Source organism: Nipponia nippon, unplaced genomic scaffold (genome assembly GCF_047370975.1).
Source record: "Nipponia nippon isolate SJK-2023a ecotype South Korea unplaced genomic scaffold, ASM4737097v1 scaffold_1, whole genome shotgun sequence".
In the NCBI taxonomy this organism is placed as follows: Eukaryota; Metazoa; Chordata; class Aves; order Pelecaniformes; family Threskiornithidae; genus Nipponia; species Nipponia nippon.
Window position 1 is genome coordinate 58,025,160 of NW_028262290.1, and position 18,987 is coordinate 58,044,146.

The window sequence follows — 18,987 nt, forward strand, 5'->3', positions numbered from 1 at the left end:
GCTGAGAAACAGGCACGCTCCCTTCTTCCCCTTTCCAATGCAAAATATGTTTTCTTGGGTATGTTAAAGAAACAGCCGGTAGGTACTAAGCCCCTGGTACCTATTTACGGCTTCCTTATTTACTTAGTGTCAGCACGCCTCTAAATTGATCTATTTCTAATAGGTGCCTTTTGATGCCAAACTATTTCGGAAAGACACCGTAGGACGAGCAATAAGGCCAAAGGAGCTCCAAAAGCAGGCGCTGTAGGTGCGGATGAGACAGTATTACGCACCAAAAGACGACGCAATTATAAAACGCTAAACCCGCATTCGCCTCCCCTGTACCCACACGCAGGCTATCAAATTCAAGGCGACGGTTTCTACCTTTCCGCTCCCGAAACCGAGGTGGAGCAGGGACACACAGACAGACAGACAGACAGACACACACACACCCCCCACCCGCCCCCGGCGCGGCTGAGGAGCCCAGCGCGCTCTCCCCGCAGCCCGCCGGCGGGAAGGAGACCGTCTCCTCCCGGCTGCCACAGCCCACGGACAAAGGCGGCGAGCGAAGGGCGGCCGCCCGCACCGACACCCGGCCGCCGCCACTCCTGGGCCGGGCCGGGCCGGGCCGTACCCGGGGGGCTGAAGGGGGTCGGTGGAGGCGGCGGAGGCGGCGGCGGGGCCAGGCCTTACCTGAGGCGGGCGGGGGCGGCCGGTGGGGCTCGCCCTGCTCCAGGGTGACGGTGCCGTCCCGCCAGACGCGGAGGTGGGCGGCCGCCCCCAGCCTGGCAGCGGGGGTGTCGCCGCGGCGGGCGCGGGCCCGCAGCGAGCCGCAGCACTGGTAGCACACGGCCCACGCCTGCTCCTCGTTGATGGGCTGGTTGTAGAGCCTGAGGATCTCCTCCAGCGACAGCGCCTCCGGCTGCCCGCCGGCCCCGCCGCCGCCGCCGCCGTCCTCCTCTTCCTCGGCGGGGCGGGAGGCGCCGGGCTGGGGCTCCGCGCCGCGCTCCCCCGGCAGCGCCATGCCCTGCCTCCGCCGCGGTGCTCCTCGGCTCAGTGACCGGCCCCGCCGCCGCGGCTGCTTGCGCTGCTCATCCTCCCCGCCCCGCTAGTGCCACCAGGCCGCCGGACAGCCCGGCCGGCGCAGCAGGCAGGCAGGCAGCGGCCGGCCGGCAGGAGGAGCGGCGCCCGGGCCGCCCGCCGCTGCCAGCGCCGCAGGGGGAGGCAGCTCATAGCAACGCAATGGCGTCCTCCCCCGCCCCCGCCGCCACCGGCCGCCGCCCGGCGCCGCAGCGCCCCCTGCCGCCGCCAGAGGAGGCGGCCCGGCCCTAATGGCGGGCGGCGGCCTGGCTGCGCGGGGCTGCGGGCGGCGGCGTTTGCTCCGGGGCTGCCGCGGCACGGCACGGCCCGGCCCGGCCACCGCGGCAACCTCCGTGTCCGCGGGCGGGGCTTCCATCTGCCTTCGAGATGCGCGGCTTCCACGTCCGCCTGAGACGCGGTAACGATGGGGTGTTCTTATCTCACAGTGTTGGTAACACCCCCCGCCCCCAGCACCGAACGACTGCAGGTGGAAAGCAGGGTGACAGCCTCCCGCACCCCCGCAGCCACACCAGCCCCGGGGCCGGCGCGGGCAGTGCCACCCCCGTCCGGCACAGCTCCATCCCCGCGCCGAAAGGCGGGCGGACAGCGGCTGGAGGAGCGCGGCCTGCAACGGGCCGCAGGGGAAAAGGCCTCAGAGAGCTGGGGGCTGAGGCTCCTGCCCCTGAAGCAGAGCCCGCAACAAGTAACTGAGCACTGCACGCAGAACAAACAGCTTCCTGGTATAGAGACTAAATAACTTAAAACTCACACCAAAAAATATTGGTTTTTTTTTTCTTTGGTATTCTACAATTTCACCTAGCCTATGTAAAAGGAAATTAAAAAATTTCCCCTTAGCACCTGCTTTATGTGAAAGGCTGAAGCGTAGAACTGACGAGGCGGCATTGCGCAGTGTCCCCTCCTGTACGCGCAGAGAACCGCGCGCTGGGGAGGCCAAGCAACGCCCCGCTCCGACGACTGCGCTCCTGCTTCGTGTCTCACTGAACAGGGGTGCTGTTCTCCTCTTGCAGTGACATACACGTGTGTAAAAGAAGATACAACTAGTATTTAAATGAAGCTATTTACCCACCACACAGTATGATGATCCAGCCTTCCACGTTACATTAGATATAACTGTACCACCGAAGCTTTGACCAAGGTCCTGCATGCCGTGTAACGGGCCAATGACTACATTTTGATCTTTCGGCTATAAAAAGGAAGCTAACACAAAAACAGATTTGTAAAGTATTTTAAATCTGTTAGCAGCAGGGCCAGTAAGTACATAATGCACTACTAACATTAACCCAAGCGCTGCAGTAGGCAGTATTTAACACTTCCGGAAAAAAGACGAAAACAGGGTCACACTACCACACTGCTGATTAAACGTACATGCAAAATGTCAGCGTTCACTCCTGCTGTATGTGTTGCAAGCTTCTCTAGGATGAGTTGTTTTGGTTTTTTTTTTGCTCCAGCACCAGCAGAAAGAGTTGGATCTTTCTTACAAGTACAACAAAAGGAGGTGGACATGAATAATCAAAGATATGGAATGGCTTCTACAGAAGAAATCAAATAGTTTCAAAATCTTCAGCCCCAAAAAGAGATGGCTGGAGTCCATGTGCTGAAAAACGTGAGAGGCATGGTATGGAGAAGTACCGTAAGTCCAATTGCTTGCCATTTCTCAAAGAATGAAGACTAAATGACACTCAGTGAAATCATCATCCACAGGTTTAAGACAAACAAAACCACAGATGGATAATTAAGTATGGATCCGAGTGTCAGATAAAATCACAAATGGTTAAGCAAAATGGCCTGGCTACAACTTCTACCTCCGAAACTTCCTAAGCTAACGTCAGGAAAAAGGCACCAGGTTAAACCACTTTATCTAACCCAGCACAGCTATTCACATGTTCACCTATCCAAGTCTTAATTTTAAACATTAAAAAAAAACCCCAAACCCATAAATTATTAAATTCATAGATTAACAAGATTACGTATACCTGACTGAATTGTTCTTAAAAGCTGAACGTAGAAGCCATTGCTAGGTCCAAGAGAGGCAGAAATAAATTTTGTTGTGGAAAAGACACATGCTTAAACTTCAGTATTCCTGGATCTCAGTCCCTCACAAAGTACACCTGGGACGCTCCGTGGAGAGGAGAGGTGAAAGAGTCTCTTACCCTGGAGAGGTAAAACAGACTTTTTTCTAAATGAATTCTCACACCAATTCAGAACTGCAGAAGAGAAGCTAGTATTTTATGCACACATTTTAGTAACTTGACCCACATTCCTACAAGTATTAAAAGTAACTTTTATTAAAAATAAGAATAAATTCTCTATATAAATACAATCGTTACTGTGTACACAATCCTCTTCAATACACACACTGTGGTATTCAAAATCAGTATATATAATTATATAAAAATACGGTATTAGTTTTTTATTACATAATTTCATGCGCACATAAATTATTTTGCAGATCTAAAAAGGACTGAATGATTTTGGTTTTTTCAAAGGACAGAGCGGTATTTACAAGCAAACATGATCCAAACAGCGCATGCAGATTCAGGGTATGTAAACACTCGTACACGAACTGCAAGTCGCACTTGGTCTCCCCTACAACAGATTATGTCTTCACAAAAAGGAGACCTATTTGACAAAAAGAAAACCAAGAGTAACAGGTATTACTAAGCTATTATTAAAATTTTCGATTACATATGTGCAGTTATTTCAAATGTGACTAACGCTGAAATAACAATGACTGTCATGAGTCTGTCATTACAAATAATAATGTTGTTCTACAGCCCAGACGCTGTTGCCTTGGAGGAAAACAAGACCACCACTGATCATTTTTAACAAGTGCAGATAAATTAACTCCTCGTTCTTTAATTTAACCCATGAGAAGTCTATCATCACTGCACTCACCAAAGTAACGTAAAAGCTCTGTACCCCATGACCCATTACATATACTACACAACTCTTCTTCCAGTTCTAATTTAAGGAAATTCATTTTCTTTAAATGTCATTATCCAAAAAAGAGTTGCAATTCATAATTAAGTATTACTATTTGGTTTTAACATATATATCTTTACATTTAAACTTACCGAAGACACGTGGCAAATGCTCTCCTGGCATTTCTGTATACAAAATGGATAGGAAACCCTTTAAATGTGTGACCATCAGGTACCGCTCTTCTTACAGCATCTTGAAACTCTTCATTTCCTGCAGAAATGCCTGTTGTACGTTCGAGCTCATAGGCCGCTAATGCTGGTGACAACAGATAGGATAGATGGTCATCCCAAACAGTAGAAAGGCCAAGATCCTGTGAGGCAAGTCACAGAATGATGACAACCGTGCAGAAGAAACATTAGGATATTAATAAGCTTGTATACCATATAGATTCAAATAAATCCATGACAAATCTTTAATTTGTAGTTAATGGAAGTGAATCCACGAAGCAGTACGATTTGTATAGTGATACATCAACCAGAAGAATCAAACCACTACCAAAATATCAAACATTTACCAAGAAATGAAGTTAGACTACTAGACTAAAACAAGACCAGCAGAGCGGGGACTAGATGTTTTAGCAACAGTATCTCTGCATGAAATGTAAGAAGATAGTGCATAAATGCACAGCAAAAATATGGGACAGATCAACTAAGATTCACCTCACATTTTTCTAATGTCTCTCATGGTAACCCACTTCCAAAAAAACAACGTACAAGAGCTCCCCAAAACATGCACATGTACATGCACCTTCCTCCTACCATCCCACAAGTGCAAAGCAGTAGAAAAATCTACCACGCGTGTATTCAACATTGCATGAGATTCATACTCTGAGAATTACTTGCTACCCCAAAGGTTGAGCATTGCATGGGAGATAAAAACAAACACAGCCAAAAAAAAACACTAAAACCAGACATAAGCTAACAGGGATTTAAAATATCATCTCCTTCATAGCTAGCGCAGGAAAAATCATTTCTGGCACATTACGCCTTGTAAAAATAAATAAAGAGCAAAACTAACTTCTCGATTTTGTAAAGCAGTCAGAGTAAGATCACAAAAGCTGAAAGCCTGCTTTTATCTAGGGACCAAAGACATTTGTGACGGATAGGCAAAGCCCACCGACAACCAGATTTGATCTTCCTAGCTTTTGCAGACCACTCATAGGTAGTCAGCAGGTGCCAGCAAGCTGGAGATCACAGACCTAGAATGAGAGGCAAAGGCAGGGTGGAGGGAAGAGCCCACACACGAGGCTACAATATTACCACTACAAGTAGTAAGTATAACATCTGAACTAGCTCAGTACAGTCTTTCCAAAAAATTTTTCAGTTATTTCACTTTTCACATACTGCATTTCTGCAAAAGCTGATGGAAAACACATTGCAAAGATACGAGTATGTGAACTAACAAATGGCTATCCAAAACAAGTATACAGTAAAAACACGCACCTTTATTACCGCAACAGATCAATGATAATCTTTACACAGTATTACCTTTCTGTGTTCAGAGACCAGTATTCTCAGCTGCAATTCTATCTCGTTGCTTGTTACGGCAGCATCTATTGCGGAAGCACACAGAGGAGGAAAAGGGGGAACTGAAGATGTTGTTCCAGGGAAACACACAGATTTTATTGCTTCTCCACTCATGGATTTCCATTTAGATTCATCATGCAGGTCAAACACGCAGACCTCCACAGCGTCAGAGGGCTGACAATTTCCCAAGAACTTTTGATGGTTGAAGATACAACCTATCGTGCGATAAGGATACAGTGGCTTGGGTTGTTCAACTAGTGGAGGGTCATCAGGGTTGATAGGTCTGTGGATGTACCTAGTAAAAAACATTCAATTTCTTATTAATACACCTTATTTCAAGGCAAGGTAAAAATATTTAGATGGGACAGATACAAGCCATTTCTCCTTTTAAAAATATAAGCCAAGTTTGTTAACTTATTTTTTGTCCCAAAATGGCATTAATTTATTTACAGAAAAGTAATTATACACATTTTGGAGGCATAACATACAATGACATAATACACCACTTTTTTCTTTAAATCTAGAAAAATAAGCTGATTAATCAAGCAGATATTCAACAGCAATTAAATTCTGCAATTATAACAACATACCCATAGTTTCCCCACTACTCATCACATTTGGAGAAATGCATCTTCAAATGCTAATCATAGGATACACAGTGGCAAAACAGAATTGCTTATTTTCAACACTGGCTATTAATCAGCACTTTTCACAAAGCCAGAAGTCTTATATTCAAATACGTAGTCCCACTGTGCTTCCACCAATGCAACTTGAAGTTACATATTACAAAAATTATGTTTCCAAAAGTAATGCTTCAGATAGCACTAGGAAGTACAATGGGATAGTTCTTTTCATTGAAGTTTGGAGCATTTTTATTATTATACAAAAATTGGGACTGAGTACCATTCTACACACTTGAGCAACAGGACACACAGAATAAGAAGAAGGGAAAGAATTTTTAACAAACAGGTTCCAGAAGCTTTGGAATACAGAACAGCTACATATGCCCTTCTAAAACGGCTCAAGTGAGAGAGAATCTCAGAGAACTTGCAGAGTTTTCTACAGGGGGAAAAAAGTAATGTAACACTTGATTTCACGGATGAAATAAGGAAAAAAATACGGGATCCTGTGCTGGTTTTGGCTGGGATAGAGTTAATTTTCTTCATAGCAGCTAGTATGGGGCTATGGTTTGGATTTGTGCTGAAAACAGTGTCGATAATACGGGGACGTTTTCGTTACTGCTGAGCAGTGCTTACACAGAGTCAAGGCCTTTTCTGCTTCTCACCCCACCCCACCAGCGAGGAGGCTGGGGGTGCACAAGAAGTTGGGAGGGGGCACAGCTGGGACATCTGACCCCAACTGACCAAAGGGTCATTCCATACCATATGATGTCACGCTCAGCGTATAAAGCTGGGGGAAGAAGAAGGAAGGGGGGAGGATGTTCAGAGTGATGGCATTTGTCTTCCCAAGTAACCCTTACGTGTGATGGAGCCCTGCTTTCCTGGGGATGGCTGAACATCTGCCTGCTGATGAGAAGTAGGGAATGAATTCCTTGCTTTGCTTTGCTTGTGTGCTCAGCTTTTGCTTTCCCTATTAAACTGTCTTTATCTCAACCCCCGAGTTTTCCCACTTTTACCCTTCTAATTCTCTCCCCCATCCCACCGGGGATAGAGTGAGCGAGCAGCGTGTGGGGCGTAGTTGCCAGCTGGGGTTAAACCACAACAGTTCCTAAACAATCATGTCACATTTCATCTCCTTCTTTATCAATGATGGCAGCAATAGCATCAATGGCAATCAGCTGCCATAAGACATGAAACAGTTGCTATACTGTATTAAAGCCACCGAAAACTATATTACACACTGTTGAAATATTTCACCTTACACTGAACCAGTTATTTTCCAAACAACAGCAATACACAGAAAAAAAGATTCAAAGACTTCTGTCGTTGATTACTTGAGTTACATGACAGGGTGTAAAGACAAAAACCAAAAAAGCAACAACAAAAATAGCCCACCCAAACCTCAATATACATTGCTCAGTTTTCTTATATTCCTTTTACTCACCTATGTCCTGTTAAGCTCTCCCAAAAAGTAATTGTTCCATCGGTTCCACAAGTCATTACCCAAGTGTGGGGGACTCCTTTTGCTTTTGTTCCAACACACACAAAGGCTTCCAATCCAAATCCAAGAAGAAGACTGCAGAGAAGGTTAGCATGATCTTCACAGTCACCCTGGGCAGTAAAGATTAGTAAGCTGGTTTGAGTATCAGGCATGGATAAAATCTTAACGAAAGAAAATAGTGGTATTTCTCTAATCATGACTTAACAAGTCATGTTTCCCTCCTGTTTACCTAAAGCACACATCGGAAGTCAGGATTTTAAGGTTTAAACTTAACAAGTTTTAGTTTTCTGTAACAGAAAAAAATAATTTTAAAGTGGTAGTATCTTCTAATGATGGACTATTTATATGTTTTATTCAAATATACTGTATGATTAACACTGGAAAACATTTCTTGTAACCAGAAAGATATCTTCAAGTAAACTAAAACCAGAACCTATTGACCCGTAAAGACAAAACTAACATTCCTAATTAAAAGCCAAAATCTATGTAAGGCAAATACCTGAGGTAATATTAGAAATTACACAGTATTTTCACACAGTTAGAAGATTTAATCAGTTAATAAAATGTAATTCTATTGTAATTTTATTGTCTTGAACGTGTTGTCAAAGTTCAGAAATCAGAAAAGGTAGAACAAACACCCCCACAGATCTAACTGTGCGACAACTGAACGTCATGTGTAGCTGCATTTCCCTTCAACCAGGAAAAAAAAGAGTTTCCTTCATAAATTTATTGCTACTGTTGGTAATTCACATAAATCCATTTCTGAATGTGATGTGTAATAATCTTTTTATGTTAAGTTCTTTACAAATGTTAGCTGTAAAGTGAGAAAAAAAATTCCTCATGCAATGAAGCCTTCATAATACAAAGCACAGCACTCAGAAGTAAAACAATACTGCTCTTAAGTCAAATACTATTCAGAATGTTGAAAATGTAAAATTCAGTGTTCTTGGATGTATCTGTTCATTACACAGATAACACAATCATCCCCTACCATAATGTACATGGGAAATATCCAGAAAAGTAGGTTTAAACAACTTTCTGGTGAACCTGTGTTCATTTAATAATGCCACACCACTTTCCACAAGAAACTTAATAATGGCCCAGCTGGTGTCTCAGGGGCTAAATTCAGCTATTTTCCATACAGTTTTCCACTTCTGCCTTGGAGGAAACCCTTTCTCTGTGCCTCCAAACACAACGGCCCTCAAACTCAAAGTTGTAATCACCACCTCTGTCTGAGCCAGTGATGCCGTTATATGGTACCTATTCATGATGTGATATTCAGAGACGACAGCTAACGTCCGTTCTGTGTGGTCTTTGAGACAGGTCTAAAAATTGGGATACAGCTCCTGCTGCCAAGAACAGATCTCTCTAACATAAACACATCAGTGAGATTGCTTTTGAAAGCAGAAGTATCTCAGTGGCAATGAAAAGCATCGACCACCGCAAAGAGGCATTAAAAGGGATCACTATTACTTTTATTCATACAACAGAAGAGCTACAATCCAGAACGAGTTACAATTTGTTTCATTTATTATAGTCATGTGATACAAGTGTCAGATCACTAAGGACTAGGCTGAAACTTCTAGTGAAAATGCCTATCTTGCAAAAAATGAATGCAAAGACTGTCAGTATATTTTAGCCCATCGAAAAAAAAAACAGTTTTTCAAAAGAGACTTTTCCAGCTCTTTCTGGATTAGTCCAGAATTTAAATTAGTGGCCTGCACACTAGCAGGGGTTCATTGAATAATTATACGGGATCTTAGAAAAGCAAATGAAGAAAAGCAAGCCCGTTGTCAAACAGATGTATTGACAAATGGACCCCAACAATAGCAGTAAAGAAAGTCTGCTCCAAAGCCTTCTTGTCTACCATTTAACACCTATTTCTCTTTGTAAAGGTCTTAAGTTATTGTAACAGAATTCTCCAAATTTTATTTAATCCATGTATTTGCAGCCTGTTTTAAATTACTGACTTCAGTTAGAATATGATACCAACTCTATTGGGTCACACAAAGACCATTTTCACATACCTTGTTTCTACATAAAAAAGCAAGAAGGGTGCACCACTGTTCTTGCTTGCCACCACCTCCTCCGATGACAGGAGCTCTTTCATAACCCAGGACACTGACAAATCGTGCTGCTTGTCTAGGAGTGTCTAGTAACCGGCCTGCTCGAAGTGGTCTGATATATGAACATACCGGACGGTTTACTCCATTTTCATCCTGAACATATAAAACGTTTATTTGCCAGTCATGTGAACGTTACGAAACATTCATCTTAGCTTAAACTGTCTTTTTTGCTACGGGACTTATTCTCCCTGCAATAAATATCACTGAAAAAATATTAAGACACAAAAATCCTTCTAGAATTTAAGACATAAGACCATTAAGGCAATTCGTTTAGAGGGACTTTACAGTTAGATTTTTCCTCTAGCTCTGTCACCAGTAGGACATTCTAGACTAAAAGTTCAAACACCTGGAGCAGTACAGGTTGAACTTAATTTCCTTAAATGGGTGAGGAACTATTCATGCTCCATCCACTGTCAATTTCCATATCATCATCAAACAAAAAACCCCAAACAAACAAAAAAACCCACCAGCCGCCAAACACCCTACATCCAACCAAAAAAAATCCCAAATCAAACAAACAAAAAACCCCAAAAACCACACACCCACCAAAACTCCTAACGAACCCCCAAAACATCCCCCCCAAAGCATCAAGCACTCAGCAGCCGACTTTAAAGTTTAAAAGGTGTCTATTTGCTTCTGAATTTGAATACTCGTTACCTCTTGTCATAACACCAAAACCCAATAAAATTTACTCACAATGATGTCCCCAGATATATAAAACTTATGAGAGTAGTAATACTAAGAATTTCTAGTTTCTTGGAAAAATGAAAAAATAAGATGACTGGAAAAAGGTCTATTTTATTACGTGCTGCAGGGAAATAATATGATTATCAACTATTAAAACTATTTCAAGCAGTATAAAGCTCTTCCTCACTGGGCTAAACTAGTACTTTTATGTTTGTATATTTAAAAAGGGATCAAAGCCTTTTAAATGTCTGCAGCTTCAGAAAACCATGGTCTCATATTTTTTACTGTAGTCACATATTGCCCCCATTAAGGTTTTGTCATGCTTTTCCAGCAAGTTGGTGTAGAGAAAAGCACCATTTATTTGAAGCTGACTGGAATCCTGTTGGAAATTATTTCACAGCTAGAAAGCAAGCAAAAAAAAAAAATCACAAGAAAGATTCATTATTTATTTAATATATATATTTTTATATGTAATGCATGCTTCTGCATTACGCCTACGAAACTGACTGATAACTAAATTATCAAACAATTCTGACAATCTCACTTCTGTTCCCAGAAATGAGAAATGCCATTAAGGGCAGTTTTACTAGCATTTGCAGTAAAGGTCTATTTGGCCAGCAGAGAGACTCAAGCTCTCTGTAGGTACTGAACTAGCAGGGTGCCTAGTTCCTATAGTGTTCTGAGGGCTGCCAGTTTCTATACTGTTCTGTAACAAAGAACTTAGTCCTCTAATCCTATCCACAAACCCTTCCCTCCAGCCCTACTGTAGCTTTGTGGGTGCAGAAAGTGGAATAGCATTAATTCACACATTGCTTTATTCTCAAAATAGTACAAGTCCCATTTTTACCTCATGTCCCCAACCAAACTCCCAGTTCTAGAATTCCCTGTTTAATTATGTATTTTGCTTCTGTATAAACCCTGCCCTGAAAACCTTAAGCCTTTGTATTGGGTCTGGCTGGGATGGAGATAATTTTCTTCATAGCAGCCCATATAGTGCTTTGTTTTAGATCTGTGATCAAAACAGTGTTGATAACACACCCATGCTTTAGCTATTGCTGAGCAGTGCCTGCACAGCATCAAGGCCACCTCTGTTTCTCATTCTGCCCTGAGAGGGAGTAAGTTCAGGGTGGACAGGAGGCTGGGCGGGGACACAGCCAGGACAGCTGACCTGAACTCACCAAAGGGATATTCCATGCCATATAGCATTACGTTCAGCAGTAAAACTGGTGGGCATGGACTTTTTCTAAACTAGCCCCTGCCTGGAGACTTGCTGGGCATCAGCCTGCTGGTGGGAGGTGGAGAGTGATTGTCTTTGTATCACTTTTTTCGGCCCTCTTCCTTCTTTCCTTCACGTGTCAAACTGCCTTCATCTCGACCCATAAGTTTTTCCTTACTTTTGCCCGTCCCATTCTCTCCTCCATTCCGCTGGAGTGAAGTGAGAAAGTGACTGGGACGGGGCTCAGCTGCTGGCTGGGATCAACCACTACACCCTTACATGGAAGTCCACATCACTACTGAACACTCACACTACAGCCAGAATGGAAGCTGTTACTTTACTGAAAAGAAAAAGTAGGTAGGGACTGCTTCAGGAGGTTACTTTGCGATAATAAGCTACTGCTCATTATCTGTGCTAGGAAAATTGCTACCATGTAAAATATATTCATGGCACTAAAAATTCAAAGAATCATACCATTCCTTTTACTGAGGAACAGTTACCAAGGAACAACTGATGCATAGTAATTTATTAGCCTACAATAATTATGTCTGCAGCTAGCGTGCGACATTACCCAGACAGATTGCTTTACAGACAACGCAGAGCTCAAATACTGTGTGGATCTGTTCTAATAGATCTAAGTAAGTCCATTTTTTGTAACTGTTTTATCTGGTATAAAACTTGTTTGAAATAGTTTGCACAGATCACTTAATTCTTTGCCATTTGTGAGTATTCAAGGAAAAGGCTAAACAGGCTTTTTTATCACCTCGTGCATTAGAAGTGATGGGAGCAACCCTTCTTTCTGCATCATGCTGTTGAGCTTCAATACAGATATAGACGTTCAACCCTTACAAATTTCATTCTTTGCATGATACACTGCATGTAGCCCTGGCCTAAATGTAACAATGTCATAAACCTATACAGATTCTATATACACATAAACTTCAAAATATACCTACAAATAAAAAGATAACTTAAAGAAAGGATTGGTCTATTTGTAAAATTTACAAACCTGTGCAAAAATCTTTACTAGCCTTACGTTGTGTGTAGGCCTTATCTGTAGGTACTCTCTCCACCACTGTTTAGCATATACAAGAAATAATCGTTCTTTTTCTGCTGTTTTCTGACGCTCCAAAGCAAACTGCAGGTGAGAAAAACATAACCAATCACACACATATTAATTCCAAACAGGAAAAACCCATAATCAATAAGCACATTAACACCAAATCGGGCCTACGTAAAATAAAGCTTAATGTTTAAAGTGTGCCACGCAAATGCTGAAGAATAGTATTTTTAAATGAAAATCCAATGAACAAAAACGTCAAGTTACATTTCTTGTTTGGAGGCTCATATATCAAGCTTGACTGAAGTAGTGTTCATCTTAAGTGATGCATTTCTGTACAGAAGGATTGCTCGGCTATTGATGTGCAGAAGAGTGTCTGCATGCACCTTCAGGCCAACATTTACTGGCATTCCAGGTCGAATAGCTGACTTGAAATTATTATTTCAAACAGAAGAGAGAGCAAGAAAACATATACTACCTGAAGAAAATTAGGTATATTGCATCTTTCTTATTTTTCTTCTTAAAGTTTTGATACAAGTAAGTAGAAAAACTACTAAAGTAATATTTCAGATTAAGTAATGTTCAGTATAAACAAAGTAGTTTAAAAAAAGGTAATTATATTTAAATGTAATGGAGAAAAAAAAGTATCAAACATTCAAAAACCCACAGCCCTCAACATCTACGTAAGTAATTCTATACTGAGCTTCCCCCCTCACAATAAAAGAATAAGTCAGCCCTCCCTGAAATTACTTACTTGAGTATTAGTTATTTCTGGAGACAGCGTCTTATTAAGCTGTGGATACATTTCCAGTCTGATGTTTAAAACGCCAACAGAAACCTTTGATTCTGTGCCTTTGAACCAAAATAAATTTTCATCAGTTCTCTCAAATTTATTTTACTTAGGACATTTCAGCCAGACAGGAGCAAATAATTAAAATAAATATTTTAGCTATATAAGCACAAAAAAAAAAATTCCCTAAACTTCTTTAAATACCTGCAAAATAAGCATCTTTATTTAAATTTCAAACTCAAATGAGGCTGTAAGAAAGCATCATCTGGCCAAAAAAGCAGACATTAGATCCGTGATAATTATCCAAGGCCCTCTTTGCAGACAGTACTGGGACGTATGAGATGATGGCATTCTAGAAATGTCTAGAATAGGCATTTAAAACAGAGTAGGAGAGTCACACACTGTAAAAGTGCCTATTCCTACTGACTACACAGGTAGCTCAAATGTAAGTAGTTGGAAATAAGTGAAGTTCATCTTCTCCAAGATACCGTTTATTATGACAGGCCCAGAGTACCATACAAATAGAGTAACCAACTTTAAAAAAAAAAACAACAAACAAACAAACCACAAAACCCCACAAACCTAACACTGCTGCATAATGCTGAAAATTTAGAATTGCATAAAGAACAAGAAGCGCTACAAGACAATGGAGAGATGGGACTATAAGCAATACAACCAACAGAAGCCTCACATAGTAGTTTGTCTGGTTATCTGAGCTGGCAGCACATTTGATGTTCTTGATGCATTTTGTACAATGACAAGACTTCAGAAGAGGAGAAAAAGCACTGGATTTACTGGACCGATACTTTATTACTTGGAAAAAAGCTAATGATAATTCGATTTAACTTCTCCCATCACCCATTTGAGTATTACACTCAACTTATTTGTTATGCATTTCCAAGTCATTATAAATAAAAAGCTTTCCATTTGAGAGACTATCCAAACCCATATTGCTTACTAAAGCTTTGGCAATCGTCAGCATTTTCAGAAAGAAATGAAGCTAATAAACGTATTAGCAAACAAGCTTAACTAGATTTGCGTTCACTGGATAAAACACTGCACCAAATCAACCCCCCAAAAAAAAAAAAAGCAGGGACAGCTAGCGTATAAAGTCACAACAGACGGAGTCCTAGATCTAATCTTTATCCACTAAATCATAATATCCTAAAAACTTAGGCTGGAACTCCTAAAAAGGGGAGTACACAAAAATACACGTGTATACTAACTGCTAAACACCTAAACAAAGCTGTTCAGCCCTTCTGTCAGAAAACACACTTCCAGCTACTGGAATAAATGGCAGCGCAGCAGATAGCACTTTCTGTAGCAGTTGCTAGTTTGCTATGAAAGGGACACAAGCTAGATTTTACTCTTCAGTGCACCGGTCTGACATATTCCTGGAGATTAATTGGTTGATTTTTGTTTGGTTTGTTTTTGATAACTTATCCAGATTTTGCAGAAAATCAGTAGTGAGAGTTCCCAGAAATGGGGACTATTATTGCACAGGATCTGGAATATACGTTTTCAATATGGGCAACAGAAAAATCTGACCATTAGTCTTCTACACATTTTCTAAGGATACCTTATAGTAATTTATGAGTTAAACTAAAATTAAATTACATCACAAATACTGCTTTAAGCTTATAAGCAAGCTCAGTACCCCATATTTTAAGTCATCATTACAGTCTTATTATTTATCCTTACCTACACCCAGGAGTTCAACAGCAACATTTGTTATGCCATTCTCTGCAGCCAAGACAGATCGCCACTCCAAGAAATAGGATGCTACTAGTGTTGTCTCACCAAATGTGTCTGTTTTGATCAGAACCATGTGCACTGGATCACATATAGATAACATAGTGGTTGCATCCACCATTTTACTTCCATCACCTGCCATTATTAAAACAAGATATAGCAAGCATATTATCATCCCAAGTCCTCCTCAAAATTAAAAGAAGTATGCATTTACATTCACTGCACACATTGCATTTTAAGAAAAATCTCGCATCCAGAAGTGTAAGCAATGATCCCATCTTAAAAATCAAACTCAGCTTAGGACAGAGCTACAGAAAGATTACAGTTAATTTACAGAGGAAATAAAAAGATTCCTGTTGTTGAGTACCCCAATGTAACTGGTTCAACTGCATAAAAATTAAAATGGAATTAGCATTTAAGAAAATAAAGAATATTAAAGCACCATTAATTAAAAGCAATTGAAAAAGTCTTTTAATAAGTTGGAATGGGTCAGGTCAACTTACTACACACCAGTATTTAGGAAACAACTTTCTCTGTAGTTAAGCTTGACCCTATGATATAAACTGCTCCATGAGCAGCAGAATTAACAAAGTCTGGTTTTCTTTGAATTTGTGGTATATTCACTCCCTTCCCCAAGTCCAACTGCAATAACTCTGGCTTTTCCTCTGTTCCCTGATACTCCATAAGCTACCCTGGATTTCTACAGGACTCAGCCAATATCCAGAAGTCTTTTCATAACATACTCAGCTCCTACCATGTTCCCTGGCTACCAACAGAAGAACAGGCTGCGGATGACTGACTCTTCTGCAGGTGTTTGCCAACTGGTAGGCAAACTGAACTCACGCTGAAGTTTTTCCTTCCATATGACAACAAATTTGTGTTTCCCTTCTTGTCAGCACAGAGTTCATGAAAATCACAGCCACCTTAGTGTCTCTTACCATCTCTGAGACTATCATCTCACTGTCAGTTATGGATAAAGTTGGTCAAATTCAAAAGTTATTTTAGAGCGGAAAAGAAGGAAAAGAAGAGGCAAGAGTAGAGAAAAATCTACAAGTGGCATAACCTAACACAGTCATCAATTTCCTTAGGAAAACATGATAAAAAATAGGAAAGAAAGGCACTGAATAATATCAAACACATTTCACAATAACTATGAAGTCAGAAAAAAACCCAACAGCATCAGCTTTAAACCCACAATATTCCTTACCTAGGCTATCCTTGTGTACTTCAAGTAAAAAACCATCATGAAAATCTGGCTCACAGGCACAGGGGACAGGTTTAGAACGGAAGCGCTGATTTCGAAAATGTAGACACAGAGTGAAGGTAGAACAGATTTGGCCAGGCAGAGGCTCCGGTTCCTGAAGATGTTCCAGAAAAGCTCTTCCACCCAAAACCTGAAGGTAAAGATACCTCCGTGTTGGGTCAATGTTAGCTGTAAAGCGTAGCAATAAAAATGAAGAGACTACAAACAGATCTTAGGAAGCATGTTAAATATCAGTTAAGTAACAGGAGACTAGAAAAAAAAAAGACACTTTTTTGAAACACATGCTTACGAGAAAGTGATTTTAAAATGTATGGAAGTTATCTTAATATAAAATAAATTAAGGGTTTTTTTAAAGTCACATTTTATGCAACACTAATTCCTGCTGCTTACATGAATTTACTTCCTGTAGACAAGCAGGAAAAACATCCACCTTTATGCCAGCTCATACTGGATTACTAATTCAGAATTCAAAAATCATAGACTTTAAATTCCTCTCAAAACTATGATCCAAATATTAAAATAAACAAGCAACATACTTTTTTTCAAAGCTGGTGGTTCTCTGTCAACAAAATGTGTTGATGGTTTTGGAGCTGAAGTCCTCTCCTTTTCATTCACATCCTGGAATTACAATTAAGACTTTTTAAGTCATCAAGGGATGCAACAGTGCTCTTACCACCGTCTTCTAAAAATTAAAGAATCCTCCATTTCAGCTGAATGCCATTCCTCAGGTATGCTCCCTTCTAGTACTTGAGATGTAACAAAACTGAAGAAATACTTTCAATATAGTGTTATCATTAAACCAATTTTAGCGTATACATTAAGCTGTTCTGCTCCTAAGATGTCACAAATCAGTAAAGCCATTACAAACCTTTAGAAGCAGTGAGTTTTCGCTCTGTCAAAACACCAAGTCAGTAACAGGAATAAGCAAAAATATTTTCACTCTTCAAAAGCTACTTACAGTTACAAATTTAAGTTCCTTCATAACATCATCAATGATTCCTCGTTGTCTTAAGGCTTTTATCAGATCTTCGGTGGATAACTGCTGATGCTCAGGTGCTAACTCTTCACGTATAGTCTCAGCAAGGACTTCTCTTATCCTGCCATGGACATCCATCTGAAAGAAAATTCACGATATGCTACAAATACAAGCTCTTTAAATGGTAGCAGCTATGACTAAACAGTCGCTCTATAAGACTAAAGGTATTCTCCTAGGAACACAGAAGTAACCACACCGAAATAATGATCCTTTCAGAACTAATCAAACGAGTCACTATCTTACCAAAGCAGCTCTACCAGTTAAAAAATCATGAGCACACCAAACCTGAGCATTTTCACTGCTCTTGACAGCATCCACTGCCTTGAACTTCCCTCCTTACAAAAAGGTCTGCAAATCCATCAATTATAAAATGGTCACTGTTTTAATTTCTTGTCTCTCTCAAAATTCTTTTAGGATAAGAGTTTCTCATTTTTAAGGGAAAAAGTACACCTTTATACACTTGTAGGTAAGGCACAAAAGTAGGAAATCTCCATTGCAAGCTTCCCCTATGCTCAAAGGGAAGTCAGAGAATTTGTGTCCTTCATCTCAGCTGCGAAACTGCATGGATTTGTAAAGCTGTTTGTCACACAGGAAGGACGTTAAGGCCACAGCCACTGGGACCTGAAATACTTCGCGATACATGAGTTAAAGCACTCGTATTTATTTCCTCGTCAGTCCAAGACCCAGCCCAAGAACCTCGCTGAAAAAAGCGGCAAACAAAAAAAAAAAAAAAAAAAAAAAGAAAGAAAAAAACCCCCGTCAGTCTCAGGGTGCCGACCCCGCTGCTGTCCTCTCCCTGCCCTGAACGGCGAGACAGGAGCCACGGGGGGAGCGCTCCCTCAGGTCCATCTCTCCGTAGCCCAGGACAGAGGAGACGAGGGCGAGGAGCGGAGGCGGTAGCAGGCGGCGAGGAAAAGGCCGCAAGCCGAGGCAGCGATGAGACGAGAGCGCAACCGCCGCTGGCCCTCCTGGACGGGGCCGCCAGGGCCAGTAAGGCAAAACGGCGCCTGGAAACCTTCTGAAGTAGTACAAACAAAGCAGGGCGAGGGAGCGGCGCCCTGCCACCACCGCAGCGGGCGCTGCTGTCACCACGGGCCGGGGTCCGTATCGCCAACACGGGAAGCAGCACAGCCCGGCCAGCCCCCCCGCCCCCCGGGGCTTCCCGTGGCAGGAGAAGTCGCTCCGCCGCTCTACCGCGGAGACGTCCCTACCTTGACCAGCTGCTGGTGGATGATCTGCTTCAGCTCGGAGGCTTTCTCCGGCGGCAGCGACATGGCGGCGGCGGCGCCGGAGCCGGAGAGGAGCCGCCACGCTTCCCGCCCGCGGGCGAGGCCCCGCCCCCAACCG

General features: G+C 41.9%; 2 protein-coding genes across 7 annotated transcripts in view; both read right to left on the bottom strand.

Annotated features, from left to right (window-relative positions):
* Nucleotides 1–1,165, bottom strand: part of SPIRE1 (spire type actin nucleation factor 1) — a 134,753-nt gene extending 133,588 nt beyond the window's left edge. For all 4 annotated transcript variants that reach the window (XM_087757032.1, XM_087757016.1, XM_087757025.1 and 1 more), the window contains exon 1: nucleotides 673–1,165. In XM_087757032.1, the coding sequence (XP_087613158.1) occupies nucleotides 673–1,003 (331 nt within the window). In that variant the 5' untranslated portion in view covers nucleotides 1,004–1,165. The remainder of the gene's footprint in view (nucleotides 1–672) is intronic.
* A 1,395-nt stretch (nucleotides 1,166–2,560) lies between these two features.
* On the bottom strand, nucleotides 2,561–18,972 carry CEP76 (centrosomal protein 76). Of its 3 annotated transcripts, none has more exons than XM_087757133.1 (12): nucleotides 18,852–18,972; nucleotides 17,563–17,718; nucleotides 17,141–17,222; nucleotides 16,548–16,772; nucleotides 15,290–15,475; nucleotides 13,553–13,650; nucleotides 12,748–12,876; nucleotides 9,737–9,928; nucleotides 7,653–7,819; nucleotides 5,550–5,883; nucleotides 4,155–4,372; nucleotides 2,561–3,231 (listed from the first exon to the last, which is right to left on the bottom strand). In XM_087757133.1, the coding sequence occupies exons 1-12, from the start codon at nucleotides 18,912–18,914 to the stop codon at nucleotides 3,168–3,170; spliced, it is 1,914 nt and encodes a 637-aa protein (XP_087613259.1). In that variant the 5' UTR covers nucleotides 18,915–18,972; the 3' UTR covers nucleotides 2,561–3,167. The 3 variants fall into 3 exon arrangements, with proteins under 3 accessions (XP_087613259.1, XP_087613255.1, XP_087613269.1); XM_087757129.1 differs by lacking the exon at nucleotides 2,561–3,231 and adding an exon at nucleotides 3,406–3,699; XM_087757143.1 differs by lacking the exon at nucleotides 2,561–3,231 and having other exon boundaries at nucleotides 4,183–4,317.
* Nucleotides 18,973–18,987: the final 15 nt, after the last annotated feature.

Coding starts and splice junctions, on each gene's coding strand:
- CEP76 (XM_087757129.1), bottom strand. CDS start 18,914: ATGTCGCTGCCGCCGGAGAAAGCCTCCGAGCTGAAGCAGATCATCCAC. Junction 13,651..15,289: donor TGTTGAACTCCTGGGTGTAG/GTAAGGATAAAT, acceptor TTTGGTTCAAAG/GCACAGAATCAAAGGTTTCT. Junction 9,929..12,747: donor TAGTAAAGATTTTTGCACAG/GTTTGTAAATTT, acceptor TTATATGTTCAG/GATGAAAATGGAGTAAACCG.